This window comes from Mustela nigripes, chromosome 9 (assembly GCF_022355385.1).
Source record: "Mustela nigripes isolate SB6536 chromosome 9, MUSNIG.SB6536, whole genome shotgun sequence".
Taxonomy (NCBI): domain Eukaryota; kingdom Metazoa; phylum Chordata; class Mammalia; order Carnivora; family Mustelidae; genus Mustela; species Mustela nigripes.
The window spans coordinates 47,743,420-47,762,666 of NC_081565.1; the positions used below are offsets into that span (position 1 = coordinate 47,743,420).

At 41.4% G+C, this 19,247-nt stretch overlaps 1 protein-coding gene across 3 annotated transcripts in view; it reads right to left on the bottom strand.

Annotated features, from left to right (window-relative positions):
- The window catches only part of FOCAD (focadhesin), a 302,980-nt gene that overhangs the window by 38,984 nt on the left and 244,749 nt on the right, over nt 1-19,247 (bottom strand). For all 3 annotated transcript variants that reach the window (XM_059411566.1, XM_059411567.1, XM_059411568.1), the window contains 8 exons: nt 17,908-18,146; nt 14,476-14,565; nt 7,606-7,753; nt 5,564-5,683; nt 3,557-3,679; nt 3,006-3,083; nt 2,267-2,338; nt 858-960 (listed from right to left, as the gene is read on the bottom strand). In XM_059411566.1, the coding sequence (XP_059267549.1) occupies nt 858-960; nt 2,267-2,338; nt 3,006-3,083; nt 3,557-3,679; nt 5,564-5,683; nt 7,606-7,753; nt 14,476-14,565; nt 17,908-18,146 (973 nt within the window). The remainder of the gene's footprint in view (nt 1-857; nt 961-2,266; nt 2,339-3,005; nt 3,084-3,556; nt 3,680-5,563; nt 5,684-7,605; nt 7,754-14,475; nt 14,566-17,907; nt 18,147-19,247) is intronic.

Here is a 19,247-nt window from a genome sequence, read left to right on the forward strand (position 1 = left end):
TGAAGGCAGAGGCTTAACCCACTGAGCCACCCAGGCGCCCAAGACCTAGAATTTTAATTTCAATGCCAAGTATGTGCATATCTTTAAATGCATGTATTCCATTCTTTTCTTAAAAGCAGAGGCCTGGGATGCCTGGGTGGCTCAGGATAAGGTTAAACCTCTGCCTTCGGCTCAGGTCATAATCTCAGGGTCCTGGGATCGAGCCCCGCTCGGGCTCTCTGCTCGGCGGGGAGCCTGCTTCCTCTTCTCTCTCTCTGCCTGCTTGTGATCTCTCTCCGTCAAAAACAAAACAAAAAGCAGGGGTCCAAAGAAATCCAGTCATATAGGAAGAGACTTTTAATGAAATATGAGTATTACACAAACTATAATGTCATCTAGGAAAATAAAAAGAACTCTCTTCTGCGCTTCAAAGACCTGTTCCTACTTTCTGGCTTTGTCGCTAAACTAACTGCACATGTAAGTCATGTCACCTTTCTAAGCCTCAGTGTCTTCATTTGTGAAATATGGGGTTAGACGGCATAATCTGTTCTCTGAGAGAGGCAAGGAGGAAGGGTGAAAAGAGCATGGGTTTTGGGGGCTGACAGAGGTGAGTTCAACTGCATGTCTACCACCTACTGCCATGTGACCCTGGGCAAGTCAAGAAGGCTCTCCAAGCCCCTCTTCTTCTGACATTTAAGAGTGATGGTATTGGGGCAAGTCAGGAAGGTTCTCCACAGCCTCTCCTTCTTCTGACATAAAAGAGGGATGGTAACACCCACCACTTAAAGTGGCTGCAAAGGTTAATGCTCTTAACCAAGTACACAGCCCCTGTAGCAACCCCACCTGCCAGCCCCGGTATTGTAAGATTCTGATCTTACCAGAGGTTCTGCTCTGATTTGAGGACAGAGTAGACAGATGAAGATGTCCTAGAAGCCAGAGAGCATTTGATTGAAGACCAATCACCCCAGACACACTGATGACCTATGGATGAAAGCGTAACAGTTCAATTGGGCAAGATCCCAACTCTGTTTAATATAAGGTCACTCAGAGGAAATCATTTATCTTTTATGAGGTGGTGGCTTGTCTGCTAATGACAAGTTCTCTGACAAGACATAATATCACGTGTCTAGTATACTAAAACCTGGACACACAGGTGATCAAGGATTGTTGCTGAAGAAATGAATGGATGAATCAATCAATCATGACTGGTCTCAAAGGAAATTTTTTTTATTAAAAAAGGGGAAAAAAATCCAAAAAGTAATTTTTTAAAAAGGGTGTTAAGATATTTAAGAATAAAATAACTCTAAAAATGCAAGGAAATATTATTTTGTTCTCTTCTTTAAGTAATGTTCTATTATTGCTTTATCATTTATAATACAGATTTTCTTAAATAAGTTTTCATTTATAGATTTTTCTCCCAAGTTATAAGCACTTAAGTTTTGGTATAATTCTTTTTCTGAGAATCACATTCCTACATGCAAAAGAGAGTTTCTTCTGTTCAGAGATTTATGTTTCCTTCTCAAAGCATGAATTACTAAAGCTTGTTTATGTGGTAAATGTAATAATCAGCTGTATTTACAGGAAGAAAAAAGTATGCTAAATGAAAAGACTATCTACAAAGTTCTATATATAGTAAGAGTACTACTGTGCAAAGCAAATAAGAATACTTGAAATAGGACCAATTATTACGAACACTTTTTATCTGTGACATCTGAACTAGCTCTTCTCAACTATTCTTAGATATCTGTCCTGCCCTTTGATCGCCTCCCATTTTACTCTGTCCTAAGGGCCTAACATCCCTTCCAGGGTCAGATTTTCATTTTTAAAGGAAACCAAGCCAACTTCAGTTAACACAAAAATGCCAGCTTTTTTCCCAGAGGCAGTGCGTGTTTTTCGGTGAATGTGGGGCCATAAGCCACTCTCAAGTGCTGCTTGGACTGAACGTGAATGACCAGAGGTCTCCTCATTTTCCAAGGAGAACAGCTGGTACCATGAAAGAGAAAGGCAGTCAAAGGAAGTAGCTAAGGGGCACCTGGGTGGCTCAATAAGTTAAGTGTCCAACTCTTGGTTTCAACTGAGGTCATGATCTCAAGGTCATGAGATCGAGCCCTGCATCAGGCTCCACACTGGGCATGGAGCCTGCTTAAGATTCTCTCTCTCCCTCTCCCACTGTCCCACACACACATGCATGCTCTCTCTCTCTTTCTCTCACTCTCTGCCTCAAAAAAAAAGGGGGGGGGCAGATTGTCTGTTTTTCCATCCAAGAATTTTAAATTCCTCTTCTCACCTGAGTTACAGTTTTAATGACTTCATTGAGTCGGGCTTGAAAATGAGAGGACTGGATAGCTTCCGACTTCAGCTGAAAGAAAAAGGAGAAATATCTACCCCAATCCCCCCAAAAAGGTAAATAATGACATTCCCAGTGGATAAGCCATCATCTTCTAAGCTACAAAATCATCTACCACTACGTGCTTACATTTCATAAACAAAAGCTATGGGCTCCTTGAGGGCAGGGCCCGCGCCATATTTGTCACTGATTTCCTAACACGAGTTCAGTGCAGTGAGCAGCACTCACTGAAGAGCCTTCACTGTGTGAACACAGGCACTCCTTAGCATTACTTGCCAACTGGAACATACGTATGTCCACGGTGGGAAACATTTAAAAGTGAAACAACTACCTCGATATAAACTTAAACATGACAGATACAAAATGGAGGTTCTTATGGACAACTTCTGAAATTTCTTACGATTCAGTCACTTCTTGGGCAGGGAACTTTGTGGAAAGTATGTAGGCTGATTACGTCTAGTTCTTATGAACTAAATAAAAGAAGGAACAAATCTCTAAAAGGGAATGCTTCCCCAAGAGCAATTTTCTATTTATCAAGGCACTGAAAAGCCCAGAATAACCATTACTACAAGCATGTATTCTGTCCTTGGCAAACTGAGACACTCAGTGCTCTCCTCTTGCTGTGGCCATGCACACATAGAGATTTCTCCATTCGTGCTTTGTTTTTTGTTTTTTTTACCTGCATTACGTCCCCTTCAGAGCCTACCAAGGCCACCATGCCATGAAGTGCCGCCAAGCAAAGCATTGTGGGAGTGCCCTGAAAACAAAGCATCCGGTATGTCAAGAGGCAAACAATCCTGGGGTTTGGATCCTATGAAACTTATTATATTCTAGAGAAACCCTGGTCAAAATGATACTACACTTTTAGGGTCAACATAACCTGCATCACCGAACCAAAAATGGCAGCCAACTTGAATACAGTAATAGGCTGAAGTTATTCAATCAGAGGTGGCTTCTTCTTGTTCTATATTTTCAAAACCACAGAGCTGTTTGAAAGTTAAAAGACTAAGAAAGTAGCCTGTTTAAAAAAAAAATAACAAAAGCTATAATGGTCGACAGGATGTATCATTTACAAGGGATTTAAAGTTCCTATGTCCCTTTCATTTGAAATTGCCTATTCTTTTACTGTTAGGCTACATATCTTAGCAGCACCTATAAGGGGTTCAATAAAGTTGCTCTTTTTTTCCATTATAAAAATATAAAATCACATGCTAGGACGTGCCCTCCTACCTGTGCTAGAACAGTTCTGATCCATGCAGGGAGCAGTCTGTGGCCCAAGTCCTCAGCTTTTCCATGTCCGCACACAGACAAACCATGAACCAGGTTTCCCAACGCCAGGGCAAAACCTGAAGTCTGTTATAAATAAATAAAAACAAAGGGTAAAGAAAAGAAGAGCGCAGATGGCACCGAATTTTACAGATAGCATCTGAGCACTTTGAGGGGCTCCCTTTGCTACCGACAGTTTCTTTTGCCATCTGAAAATCAGCAATTTGCAGAATTATTATTTTTTTAATCAAGACTTTCGGGACACCTGGATAGCTCAGTCAGTTAAGTGTCTGCCTTCGGCTCAGGTCATGATTCCAGGATTCTGGGATCAAGGACCGCATCAGGCTCCTTGGTTAGTGGGGAGCCTGCTTCTCCCTCTGCCTGCAGCTCCCCTTGTTTGGGCTCTCTCTCTGACAAATAAATAAAATCTTAAAAAACAAACAAACAAACAAACACTTATCTATCTCATCTCCCAACAACTGAAAATTTCTTTAAAAAAAATCAAGACTTTGGTTTGCAACAGAAACTGCAGACCAACTATTCGGAATTCACCAGCACTGAATGGTTTATTTTAAGAAAATAATACTGGACCATTACAAGACTTGATTCCAATGATCCAAATTTTCAGAAGGAATTAAAGGGTGAAAATACTGAAGTAGATCATGCAAGCTTATTCAACTCCCAAACAAAAGGAGAAAAAGTCCCCATAATGAGCACAGCATATGCAAACTTCCACATCTTGGTGTTGCAAAGCCTATTTTGAATTTAAGTGAGCAGTCACACATCCATAAACTAGTAACAATACAATACAACACAATATTAGCTAATAACCAGTGAATCCTGCAAAAATCCACCCCACGGCCAATACTGAGACTTTGTGGAGAAATCTAAAAAAAAGTCCAGATGGGGCAATTTTATAACAAGTGTAATTAGAGGGAACATATTTTTCAGTGAAATTGTCATAAAATATATATAACATACAATTTGCCATCTTCCCCACTTTTCAGCGGCATTAAATACATTCATACTGCTGTGCAACCATCACCACGACCCATCTCCAAAACTCTTTCATCTTGCAAACGCAAATCTTATACCCCTTAAACAGTATCTTCCCATCCTCTCTCCCGAAGCCCTTGGCGACCACCTTTCTACTCTCTAAGCTTCTGACCACTGCAAGGACTTCCTATCAATAGACTCATACAGTATTTGTCTTTTTGTGATTGGTCCATTTCACTTAGCATCATGTCCTCAAGATCCATCCATGTTGTAGCGGGTGTCTGAATTTCCTTCCTTTTTAAGGCTGAATAATATTTCAGAGGGAACATTTTAAAGGTCTTTAAAGTAATTTGCAGGTATTTAAATTGTCCCATGCATATTCAGGCATGAGCAGACATTCTCTGCTTTGAATTTGCAGAGGTTTGACCCATCAGAGTCCATCAAGTATTCATATCTTTGCAAATTGTTATCACTAGCCTTACATTCCCTAGCCACATGTTTCAAGGTTTTATAAATACCGGTGGAGGGAGAGAAAAGCCTTTCATACTCCCTCTGACCAAGAAAAATAAGTACCTACAAAAGATAAAGTTTAAGGAGAGAGAAAAGACATCTGTGACCATTGGCTATGGTAGTGAGAAAAGTCGGAAGTTTCTCAGTTCTGGGGATGCCTCGGTGGCTCAGTCAGTTAAGCATCTGCCTTCAATGAGGTCATGATCCCAGAGTCCTGGGATCGAGCCCAATGGGGCTCCCTGCTCAGCAAGGAATCTGCTTTTCCCTCTTCCTCTGCCTCCCCCCCACCATTTGTGCACACTCTCTCAAGCAAATTTTTTTTTTGAAATATTAAAAAAAAAAAGTAGTTCCTCAGTTCTGTGCATGAAAACATCCAGAGAGTAGTCTAATCAGAGTCAGTCAAGATTAGGACTCAGCAGCAACATGAGACCCAAAGACAGGAGTGATCAGGGCACACATTCCAACCTGTTGGTTGTTTTCTACCAACATCCGAAGCTTGTTCATGATATCTTCAGCCTCCGCAGCCTCAATGATCCCAGTACTGAACGCTGAGGTACATACACAGCTGAGGGTATAAGCAAGGACCTAGAAGAAGAGACAGCAGGAGAGGTTTCTTCATGAGGGAAAATAAAAGAACACGATTTAGTGGACATCAGTGTTCTGTCCAACTTCTCCCCGGAATAAGGACTGGATTCCAGTATGCTTACCACGGACCAGACACTGCTTCGCCGCCTGACATGTCCTCACCATAGTATGAGATGCGGGTCAGAATTCCCACTTAACACATAGGGATGCTGAGGCCCGACTACATACAGCTAGCCAGTGACAGGGGCAAGATTCAAGCCCAGATCTTTAGACTCAAAATCAGAAAGTTCTCTCACCATCTCATGTCAGAACACTGGATCTATCGACAGCAGAGGCTAGATTTTTATCACCAGCGAATGTTACTAATAGCCATGTGCTCTGATCCAAGGCCAAGCCGGAAAGCAAATTCAAAGATGTGACTCATGGCTGCCTTAAGATTCCCTCTTAGGAGTGGGGCATTGCGGCCAGGCATGCGGGTTTCAGAGTTACATACATTGTGTAAAATAGAGGTAATATTCCTTACCTCAGAGCACCGGTGTGCTAATTAATACATGAAGAGATGAATAAATGAGCAAATTATAAATAAAAGAGAATGCTGGGAGTCAAGATGGCCCACACAGGTGTACGTCCCACACTGACCACTGAGATGCTAAGAAACTTCGGGCAAGTCACTCAATCGACTTGAGCCTCAATTTCTGCAAATCCTGGCTAGCTATCCCCTCCCTGCTACCTCACACTTTCCTCATGAAGCCCTCCTTCACAAAGATGCTGTTAAGGCAAAGTGGAAATGTTCAACTCCCAACCCTGGTCGATACAGCATGAAAAAAGGAAGCCGTTTCTAAGGTAGAAATTGGATAATAAAACATCAGAGGGGAGGGGAAAAAACCAAACCGCCTGCTCGAGGCCTCATAAATCAAAACATCAAGGCAGACGGAGGCATCAGTGCTAAAAACCCCACTTTCGTTTATTAATCGAACTGCCCCTCGGTGGCAAAATTTTCTCCCTTTGCTTAAAAAGATACGTCCTTTTCAACTGTGCTCTGCAACTGCTTTAAAAATGGAAATGTGGTGCACATAGTAGAACAAAACTTCAACCCTCTGTGCCCCAAAGAAATTCACTGATTCAACAAGTCCTATTGCTGAAAGCAGAGGAGCTGAGCAAGGGAACACAGCAGCCATTATGTGCCCATCAATAGCTCGTGGGCAGGCCCGGAGAAAACAGAATCTGCTCTAATGAGACAGAGAATCTGGCCAGGCTAAAAGGTCATCCCCGGGTCCTCCCGAAGACAGAGCCCAGGCCTCCCAGCTTCACCTGGGCAGAGGCACACACCTCAGGCGTTCACTCTGAACGCGGTTGACACACAAAAGCTATGTCCCAGGATCCACAATTCTGTGTATTTTTGCACCGTAACAGAAAAATCTTTTCATTAAGTGTGGTAAAGGGAATTTCCTCAATGACTTTTCATGCTAGCTGACATTAAAAAGAAAAAAAAAAAAAGAAAGAAAGAAAAAAAAATCAAATGCCTTTTTCGATCCACAGTTTCTTAAGCTTACTCCTGGCCATCTTTTAAAGTTACATTTGGCTTGAGCGTAATTCTAAAAATCTGCATTGAACCTTCCTCCGGAAATCGCAGCTCTTCTTAGAAAGTGCCTTCTAGCGCTGCTGACTTCGTTTTTTGCATTCACTAAAGGCTCTTATCTTAAAGGCCACATTTAAGTCTGAGTTGATTTAAACAGCTGCACAGTTTGAAAACCTTATGATCTAATATAGGTTGTTTGCCACTCAAATTCTTCTCCTTATCCCAGTTGAAACTGAGGAAGAATTTAATTTCAGTGTTACCAAAATATGAGTAGTAGGAAATCAGTGGCCACGGGAAAACATGAGACAACAAAGGGAAGAAAGACGTAACCTCCTGCTCCTACCTCCTGAAATGTTCTGCTTTGGCTCCCACTGTCATCTAGGTACGTCGAGAGCTTCCGAAGGGATGCTGCCACGTGAACTCGGGACTCTGTCTGGCTGCTGTGGCTCATGAGAGACAGAACAAGTCCAACTCCCAATATACAGCCCGTGCTTGGATGCAAAAAAGCAAACAAACAAACAAACAAACAAACAAACAAAAACCTGTTAAAAATCACCAGAAATCCACGTTGCTGCTCTTCACTCATCACAGGAGTTTATAATGCTCTTGGACCTGAGACGAGATGGCTGGATTCTCAGCCTGCTGCCTGGTATGTAAGTGTGTCCCATGAACCACCACAGGCACACCCACTGCCCCTCCCCACCTTAAACGGAAAACTTTCTATCAGAACAAGTGTCTCTGGCCCGTGTTAGTGCTGTGGACACACTGGGGAAGAACAAACGAAAATATGAAATAGATTTGACTTAAACTCTATGGTGAGGTAGGACAATGAATAAAACGTCACGTCAAACCAGCTCTATCCCCGCACGGGGAGAAGCTCTGTGGTCCTCGACCCCATCCCCGCCATGTCCGCATGTAGACGGCGCTACGATGAACTGAACGAGAGAAAAGACTCCATTTCAGAATATGAGCTGAGGACAGCTGACTAATGACAGGGGGGACACGTCGCAAGCCATGACGATGAGGTACTGCTAAGTGCTTCGTGTTTCCTAGTCAACTTCCACAAGTGGAATTTCTTAAAGAAACTGTGTTATTTGTCTGCGCACAATGACATTAATCCTCTTCTCCCCTCTGATCCCTCAGAGTACCACTGGGTCAGAAGAGAAAATGGACAAATGACAGGCTTGTCAAAAGTTACCCCATGTGACAATTCAATTGGAATCTTAGGCTTTGTGCCCCAGTTCTTGGGAAAGAATACATATCCATTTAAGGAAATAAAAGGGGTCTCCCAGAAAACTTCTAGTTAGAATGATTAGATAATGCAGCTGTAGGGTGATTTTCTACTTAAAAAAAAAAAGTTTCTGTCATCATTGTTGTGTTTTGAACTGAGAAAATGCTGAACTGTTTTTCAGAAATCATCTCAACTCTGGTTTGGCTTGCCTGGCATGGTATCTGGCGCTGAAGACGCCATTCCAGGGCATTTCTCCAATAACGTATTTCAATGCCCATAAGTTATGTTACTTTACACGTCTATAGTATCTGTCTCCTTGGCTGGCATCAAGAACCTTCACATCGTTTCCTGAATATGTTAGCTCCTTCCCTCAAACACCTCCTGCAAAAGAAGCATCCACAACAGATAAGAGACACCCAAAAGGACAGAGAGGCTACAAGATTTGTTCAAGGTCATATGGAGAGTTTCCAGCAGAGCACGGCCAGGAGATAGAGGCTTCTCATTCCCAGCCTTCTGCTCCATCTGCCAAGCCCCAGGCCCCTCTCAGGGCCCCCTCGGGATGCCCTGATGAAATGCCTGTGAGAAGGCACCGTATCTCGAGCCTGTTTTTCTCGGTTCTATTGTGTAACTATCTGGCATTAGGAAATCCTTTGTAAAGAAGCTACTGCAGTAATAATCCATCATTAGCCAGGCAGAACTGCTGTTCCAGCTTACAGGAATTTAGCAACAAGCTCGACTAGTATAATGCACTTCCAACCAGTTAAATCAGTGCCTACCACCTGAACAAGGCACGCGTTAGAGACCAATCACGTTTCTGAAAGAGAAAAGGCGCTCTTCTTTAGTATGGGATTTAAAGTCTTTGTTTCCATTTAGAATCTACAGGGAAGGTCTTTTCTTTTTTTTTTTTTTTCTTTTTTTGGCTTTTTCTATACTGCTGCATATAAAAATTGACAAAATTAGAATCAAATATAGTTAGACAAAATGTGATTAATACTTTGAAAAATTTGACTTTTGCTCCCTCTTGACTATTTAACTGCTACTTTCGATTAAGATTTCAAATGTTACTTCCTCAGGGACACCTTCCCTGGCCCAGCAGGGAAACTCTTTAGGACTCTCCCATAATGCCCCATACTAATTTAATTCAGACAATTTTAATTATAAATTTCAATTTTTTAAAAGATTTTATCTTAAATTTCTATTTTTTAAATAAAGATTTTATTTATCTATTTGAGAGAGAGAGAGAGAGAGAATGAGCGTGGTGGGGAGGAGCAGAGAGAGAGGGAGAAGCAGACTCCCCTCTGATCAGGGAGCCTGACGGGGCTCTATCCCAGTACCCTGAGACTGTGACCTGAGCTGAAGGCAGATGTTTAACCAACTGAGCCACCCAGGTGTCCCTTAATTATAAATTCTGATGAGGATTATTTGAAGGACTATTTGATTTCTGCCCATATCCTCCACTAGTCTGGAAGCTCCACGAGGCTGGGTATGTTTTCTGATTTTCCCTTACTGCTGTATGCTGCTTTGACAGGGACAGAGTTCAATCAATATTGAATGCTGGAGAACTGACCCAATACAGGGTTTTAAGAGAGTCCAAAGTAGAGAGAAGATCTACAAATAAAACAGCAAAAACAAGACTGGATTCTTCTATTCAGGTTGAGGCAAAATTTACCAGTGCTAAAATACACTGAATATATTATCCAAGATTCAATCAAGAAAACTCAATTTCCATTTCTTGCCAGACTAATTTAAGAAAGAGGAGTGTCAGATTTCATGCGGGAAAAGGAGACCTCTCAAAGCTCACTTAAGTTTTGGGGTTCATCTTTCTCAGTGAGGCATCCTACATCTGGCTTTTGGGGGGCTATCCTGGGTAGGCAAAAATCTTTATCTCCTGGACTAAAACTCCTCTTTTACTATCCCAAGGCATGCAGGCACAAAGGCTTAGAAAAAGACATCCCGGTTCCTAGTTCACATTTATCTAATATTATCACAGCATAATTATTCATGGGCAAGACTGCCATTCATTAGTGATTCTATTCTATTGCTACAATGATCAGTGACTGTTGTCATATGTGAACATACAATCTAACTATGGACAGACATGTGCCAATATAAATACGCTAGGATGTATGTGTCTATTGACCTTCTAAACTCCTACTCCATCTCATTTTTCCAGCATGCTCCAAGAAGATAGTCCTGAAGCTTTATTCCTTATATTTTCTTCTGATTTCCAAGTGGTCTATATTTTAATTTTGGGGGGGGTCCTAAGTCTTAAAGATTCCCCTAGGTGCTTAGGTCAGCACTGCTATACATTGACCTCATCTTAGCTCCCTTTTGATATGTTTGCCAGCTCTAAACCACGAATAACTTGGGCAGAAGTAGCTTCTACATCTTTCTCTCCACTGAAAACAAAAAGGAGTTCCATGGTGGTGTCTCAGAGAGATGAAATAAAACCAAATTATAATATTAGGTATAAATTTCGGGTTTTGGAATTACTAACATGAATCTCGAAGAATACTAACAAATGACAAAGAGAATGTGAGTTTTAAAATTATATGTCCTATTATGTCTTTACTTCTTTGATTCTCTTACCCAAGTATATTAAAATATCACTGGCAAAAAGAAAAGCTGTGCAATTCTGCTCTGTGGGTTGCTATATCAATTGAGATATAATGATAAATTGTTTCTAAAATTAATCAGATATGAATCTTCAATTCCTGACTTTATTGTGGACAACCCTGCAGATTAAGTAGGAGGCCGTCTAATAATTAGTTCTAATAACCATTAACATTTGTATAGCGCTTTGCCCTTTACAGAGTGCTATACAGATGTTATCGTATTTGTAAAAGCTCAATAGCAATTAACCAGCGCTCAGGTCATTGATGGATGGCAGGACTAGTTAAGGCTGCGGGGACTGCAATGGAATAGGTACCACTAGATGGCAGCAGAATGTAAGTGATCAGGCCACCCTCCCCCGCCCGCACCAGCCCAGGTGCTGGGTCCTCTCAGCAGGGACATGTCTATTAAATCACGGAAGCGTGGTGAATTTACTCTGGGTGAATTCTATCACTTGAGGTAGCAAGCTCCCAGGTCTATTAACTACCTCCTGGTAATGCTTGCACTATTTCACTTGAGGGTAGACTGCAGGAGACTTCTGAATCTCATTAGTCAGGGGAATACTTTATGCCTGGTTGGGGGGGGTGTCTCTGGTGTGGTTTGGGGTGTGTGTCTGTCTGTCTGTCTGTCTGTGTGTCTGTCTGTCTTTCTGCCCACCCAGGGGCGCCTGGGTGGCTCAGTGGATTAAAGCCTCTGCCTTCAGCTCTCGGGGTCATGGTCCCAGGGTCCTGGGATAGAGCCCCACATTGGGCTCTCTGTTCCGCGGGAAGCCTGCTTCCTCCTCCTCTCTCTACCTACTTGTGACCTCTGTCAAGTAAATAAATAAAATCTTAAAAAAAAAAAAAAAGTAGTAAACACCATATTGTCAGCAAATAGCTTTCCTTCTACTGAAATGCACTCTCCCCACCAAACTGTAAGAGACAGAAACATGGCTTTGACAGCAGACGACCTAGCTTCTCCCCCAGCTGCTATTTGTGTGACCTTGAACCAGTCTCCTGCGTAAGAGTCGTTTTCTTAATCTGTAAACCAAAGCGATGACTGTTCCTGTTTTAGTATCAATATTTAGATTGTCATTGGGGCTGAATGACAGGAGAAACGGATGTGAAAATGCCTAGTGCAGTACACAGCCATGTGGTATTAGTTGAAATGAAACCAGAGACAGTTACCTAAGCGCTTCAAGCTACAAAGCATTAGGAACGACAAAATACTAAACTTCATTAACTGTAGAGGGAACAGGAGTTTGAGAAGTTGGGAGAGTTTCTTGAAGGATCTGGGCTTTAACTGAGTTCTGAGAGACCAGCAAGACTTTCCTAAAGGGACAGGAAATTTCTGATGACCCTATTCTACTTAATTCTCCAGATTTAGTCCCGATCTGGGCTCACCCTTTCCTCTCCTAAGCATAGCTGATCATCACGGAGGTAAGAATCAAGGAAGAATAATGAAGAAATAAGATATATAAAGTTAATGGGGGCGCCTGGGTGGCTCAGTGGGTTAAGCCTCTGCCTTCGGCTCAGGTCATGATCCCAGAGCCCTGGGATCGAGTCCCGCATCTGGCTCTCTGCTTGCAGGGAGCCTGCTTCCTCTTCTCTCTCTCTCTGCCTACTTGTGATCTCTCTCTGTCAAATAAACAAATAAAATCTTTAAACAAACAAACAAACAAACAAACAAACAAAGGTAATGGTAAAGTTAAATGTCCTCAGACATAGGAGGGTTTTATATGCATAAATACCCACACTATGGACAATTCCATTATCTCTATGGTTCTCCTTCTTTCACAAACTTCCCACAGACCAGTGGAGATAATACATGTAAGTCACAAGGCCGAAAGCCTGCTGTAAGTTGATCCACAAATTTGTTCCTGGCTTTGTAATACCATGCCCTATAGCTATGATGAATACCTCTGGGGGAAAGTGGGGTGGGGGGAGGGGATTTATCTTACTCCTTGGCTGTAAAAGGCAACACCACCAACACCTGGTGGGCTCCAAGATAGCAACTCTTCATCAGACCCAGTAACAGCTAAATGGCCCTACCCCTTCCATTCATCATTTTGTACATTCAAGAGACTTCAATCATGCCACTGAACTCTCTTTTCCCATATTCAAAACCACACTCTTAAAACATCTCATTTCATTTCTAAAGTGTTTCATGATAAACTGGGTGGATGTCAATGATTCTTATCTCATCTTAGCTTGCATCTCAGAGAAGATCCTCTATCATCTACCAAGTAAAGATTTGACTTCATCTACTCAAAATGAAATACCTGAGATAGGCAGTTCCTTCTACTGTTGACTCTCTTCTCCGTCTGAACGGAGCAGCCTAGATGACTTGAATGTAACTTTAGGTCGTAAGTTCCCTTAAAGGCCATGAATGTAAACAGTCACATTTGAGCCGTGCCCGAAACAGCACAAACTAAGTGAGTTAATAAACTGGAGCTTAGTGCTTACATCGTGTTGAGATTTCCAGTAACAATGAACACCAGAACATCTAAACTGGAGGTTCCAAAACACTTCGAAGTCCAAAAAGATACAGTGTAAGTCCTCGACTGCCTTAGTACTTCAGGAAGCCTAATAACACTATATTCTCCCACATAAGTCACAGACCAATTAAAATATTCAGAAAACTAACTGAGTAAGTTTAAACAGTTTTTTGAGGTATTTTTTTTCTTTTTTAAAAAAATTTTATTTTTAAGTAATATCTACACCGAACATGGGGCTCGAACTCAGAACCCCTGGATTAAGAGTCGCATGTCTACCAACTGAGCCAGTGAATGCAAGGTATTCTTTTCTAATTATTCTTTTTTGTTTTGATTATCTTTCACAACTGGAATAAGAAGTTTTAAGATATTTAGTTTAATAGGCAAAATCTTTAAAAAGCATGAAGTCTGCGGTGGGGCAGAGAGAAGTGATTAATATTGAGGAGTTTGGGAACCCCAGACATAATCTATATTTGCTTCTGTTTTGATTCTTTAGTCATTGGATTTCACAAGGGAAATCTAAATCATGGGTCAAAGGTTCTCTTCGTCCAATCTAATTCAAAGAATAGTTTCAACTATTTAAAAAAGGTTAAGTCATGCATATAAATCTCCAGATACATGCCTCATATGATAAGTAGAAGACAGAACTAAGATATTAATAACTTAATGACAGCCATGAAATGACATTCGTTACTTTGTATTGAAGCAAACTCTCTATTGCTGAAACATGGTTTTTAGAACAAGTACCTTTAACTACAGGTTCTGATTATTAGTGAAAAGTCTTTGCAAAGGAATTCAAGATCCAGTCCTACAAATATTTCACGATTGAAGGTAAAGTTTATGGGCAGAGAAAGAGTCAATCCCCATGTATCAGAGAGGAAATGGAACCAACATACTTATATTCAAGGCTAGGATCAAAGCAGCAATTTTCCAGGGCATCCAGAGACTTCATCAGAAGGAGGTTCATCTGTTGGCCAGATATATCACTGGGCAAAGACCAATAGGAAAAAGTCAATTACTTAAAATCATTCAAATACTCAAAATACCATACACTATTTCCTCTTAATATTTTACTGACCATTCATTTCATTAAAAAAAAAATAAAAGTAACAATAATATTGATGATTCACATATACTTATTTAGCAGAGCAGAGAAACGGAGTCTGAGAATTTAATAATTGAGTTCCTGAACAGTATTATCACTTGTAAAACAATAAACTCAAAAACTCCTGCTTTTGTGTTTCCTCACCCCATTCAGATTTTAAACCACTGAAAAACAAAAACCAAAATCAGAATTCTAGAAACATTTCTAACAATGCTAACGTGATTTTCTTCGGAATATTTAGCAACCCGTGAAGCTGGAATTAAGAAGAATAATTCCAAATCTCTCTCTTGCAGACAGTGTTACTTCTGATTTCACGTCTCACTGGTGAAGGGTGTTCTTGTCCTTTTTCTTTCACTTGCTTTTTCAGAAGGTGGGGGAGGAAACCCAGCCATGTATTTTTCTGCCTTTACAGAGTCATTGATGTGGTTTTGCAATGGTCTTGGTGAGAACTAGGACTTCTGTATTAAAAGAAAACTTAAAAGGTGGTTCTGTGGCTGTGTTTTCAGGCAGAGGTGTGGGCTGTCACCAACACTTGACTGTTCAGGGGCTCATAACACATCAACTGTCACACTGCTCTCTTGGACCATGCTTAGTGGAATGCAGCACCAGGATGCCAACCAGCCACAGACACTTTATTCTGCAGTGAGCGTGCACCTGTGCACACTGTGTGTACACACACACACACACACACACACACACAGTTTTAATAGCTTTGACTAAGTCCTATTATCGTTGTTCTCTCGAGTAAAATATACTTAACTATCCTGAACCAATGCTGAAGAGATCCACTAGTATCCTCTGGGAGTTATGACAGAAGCAAGCTTGGGAATAATATGCTTTTCTGAATAAATTCTAGACCAGAACTGAAATTCAGGTGACTTTTTCATAAGCCATGGCAAAAAAACAAAAACAAAAACAAAAAAGGATTGTCACAATTCTCTTCTACAAGGTGATTTTTTCATTCTTGAGCCCAACATACTGTCCCCATGTATCCCAACAGGAGGTCAATAGGAGGGATTTTTTTTTTAAATAAATGAAGCATATCCTTCAGTGACTGACCTGCATGCAGCAGTACCGACCATCACCTAACCAAAAGAGTTTTTTATTAAGGACTGTGTCAGGGTATTGTGCTTGGTTTGCACATGTGGTTACTGCCTTAATTCCAATGTTATTTTTTTCTCTATATACAATCAATCTGAAGCCATATCACAATGATGTAGTACTAATGCAATGAGGGAGTCATGCTGGGCCACTTACTGGTTGTCACTGACTATTCAGAGTCAACAGCCCTTCAAATGATGATCTTAATTTTAGAAAAATGGAAACTTCCTCCAAAAATGTCATTATCTAGTGTCACTGTCATTATCTAGTAAAATACTCATCAGCACTAAAAGGCAAATATTTCAGATTCCTCTGTTCGAGAAGTTAGGAAGGTGGGAACCATGAATTAATACACTGGTCACTACAGTGCTCACACACAGGCCAAAAAAGGAAGGATGCTGTCCAAACAGATCATTAGAGCAAAGTGAAAATTGGCACTGATTCTGAGGACATTCAGTCTTGGGAAGAGCTTCCTGGTGTCCTTCCCCAGCCTCTTCTGCAGGTGCAAAGTCAAGTAAGAGAGACAGGGGTGGAAGGTAATCTAGGAACTGGCATGAATCCTTCGGGTTTCTCCAGGTAGCATGATTAAATTAACCACAAGTGTAAACTTGTCAAGCCCTAAAACCAGCAGCATCTCCTCCTAAACTAATGACGAGGGGAGCCAGAGCCAAGATAGGATGAGATGAGTTGCCTGGAATTAAACTGCCATGGCTCATTTTTAGTTGTAGAACGTGTTGCTTGAAAGATACTGAAGAAAGAGCATGAACACAGATGGTGAAGAAAATGCCATTTGTAGCAATAGTGGCAAAGGGAAAAAAAAATCGCTTTCAAGTTTTAAGTCTTTAAAAAACATGCTGCGTTCTGTCACACACACGAGATATGGAAGAGTGAATTCACATGCAAAGGGCAGCCTTGTGTTCATGTCCAGAACCAGGCCTATAAATACAAATGCTGGTCAACAGAACAAAATGAGCATTCTAGAAACGTTTTCATTTATGATCACAGAGACGAAGCCAATCTTCCCAATCATCTGACAGATGTTTCCAAGAGCTGAAAATGATCATCTGAAAGACAGTATTTCCCTAGATCAATAGCAGTTCTCATAAAGGTTTCACATAATGGTGTCTGCACAAAGCTATGTAAATTATAAATGCAAACTTAACCACTGGTTTCAAACTGAAATCTAAATATAGCATAATGCCATCCAGTTTACCCACATCGACACTGTCTCTTGGCTTCAGACAGACTGTTCATTTCTGCCAACCAGGGAAGTTTAAGGACAGTGAGCGTCGTAACAGGCTGCCTGTCCCCGCTATCCGATTTCCAGTGGGGGGAACATTCCAATTCAGTGCACACCTAAATATCCATGACATTCCAATATTCACGTTGTACCACACTGCAATCAACCTGGATATATAAAATTCTAAGGCTTGTTTCAAAATAAAGACTAAGTGGGACAGACAACACAACCAAAGTAGATTCATGCACAAGAAAACTTTCCCATCTCGTGGAATTTTCCGCCTGGTTCTTTGCTACTCGGTTAGCTCCATTCAAGGGTAAAGCTAGCCATCCAACACCGAGCAAATGGAATAAAGCACACGGTATAATATGCACAGATTAAGACTCTTTAAGGATTATAAAAATGTAGCCAGGGCACGGGATAAAAGCAATCTTTAAAACTGGGTACATGCAGTTCTCAGTTAGCCTGGGTGATTCTCACCTCCCTCAGGCAGCAGGGATCCTCCAGGCTTTTCCTCCCATTTTATAATGACATCAATAATCAATAATTATTTTCACCCTTGGAAACCAGGGGGAAAAGCAGCTTTTTCCTTTTTAGGCCACTTTTCCTCATGTCTATTACACGGATCTATGCAGGTCATTCAGCTAAGCACGGAATGATTTTCAAGTTGACATCACCTTCGTAAGAGCCACCCCCCAAACACACTAATACCTTCGGGATGGCATTCTGGGAAGACGGATGCACCCACAGAAAAGAAAAAAGCACCGATGCACCCATTTCAAAAAGTTGGGCTGACACCAGCACGCTTGCGAGCGCAAGTGCCTGCGGTGCCACCTGCCCCAGCACAAAGACGAAAAGAAGGAGTATTTTCATCGACTGTACCTGAGTTTCTCCTCACACAAGCGAGAGAGAAACATCCCCAAAGCCAGGCCCATGTGGATCTGCACGGCTTGAGACTCATCAGCTCTCGGTTTCCCAGGTAACCTGGCAGTCAGCATGTTCAGGATTTCCTCAACCTTCTCTTTGCAAGAAATAATGAAAACTGGCACGAGGAGAGACAAAGCCGTGGCGGCAGCGGAGCGGGCGATCGCGCTAGCGGTGTTTTCACCAGAATAGGATTTCTAGGACATGCCAAAGGAAGAAAACAGGGGTTGGCCTTTTGTTTAAAACATGAAGGAAGCGCACCTGTCACAGAGTGTCAGAGGCACCGCACCACAAGATCCGCGGCTCTTAGAGCTGCCACTCTCCCCCCACACCCTCACCCCCCGCCAATCAAAAATATCATTTAAAATCATCTGTATCTGTGTTTGTCTAGGTAGTAGGTTCCCTCTTCACCCTCCCTTACTGAAACAATTTGCTCCTAAACAGCTGATTAGTAATATCCTTTTACATTTGGAAAAAAATAAATAAGTAAGGGTCTTCTTTGAAAGGGTGTGAATTCCCTCACTATAAAGCCTGAAAAAAATGTCACTGTTTTGAAAGACCACATGTGTTTACTAAAAAACAAAACAAAAAGAAACAAAAAAACTAAAGTGAAGTTACCCAAGCTTGGAGAAACCACCAAGCCATATTTATAAATGCCCAGAAAGCCAGTTTTCCAGGAGAGAGAGGAAGCGTGTGTGCGGTGGAGGTGGCAGTAGGGGGGTGGGAGTGGGGGGTTAAAGTTTAGTACGAAGGAAGAAGTGTAAGTTTAGCACAGGGATCTATTGGCAGATCTCCCAAACTTTTTGGTGGGAACGCTTCCCAGTAGATGGATTATTTCCTACAGGGGGTTAATTCCTTTTAATTAAAAAGGAAGTTGAAATCCTAAAAGCCTTTGGTTACAAAGCAATAACCAGCTATTCAAAACGAAATGGAGAGCTCTATATGCTTCTTCCTATATGTAATTATGGGAAAAGAAATGAATAACAGCCCTAATAAAATGGCAGGGCAGCTGAGTATGAACAGCTTCTATAAGAATTCTACAAGAATCCCATGTATAGACATTATATACATTTATAAATATGTCTCAAGTGGGGAAGAAAGCCCGTTTATCATTCCACATTATTACCCACTTCAAATTTTCAGACACACCATAAAGGCCATTCTGTCCCTTGCAATCAAAGCACATTAAAAAGTGTGTTTAATTCTGTACCCATTTGCTCTCTAAGCTTCAGTACTTCAAGGACAAAAATCAAACATGTGCTAAGGTATTCTTTAAGTTAACATAGCATTATTGTAAT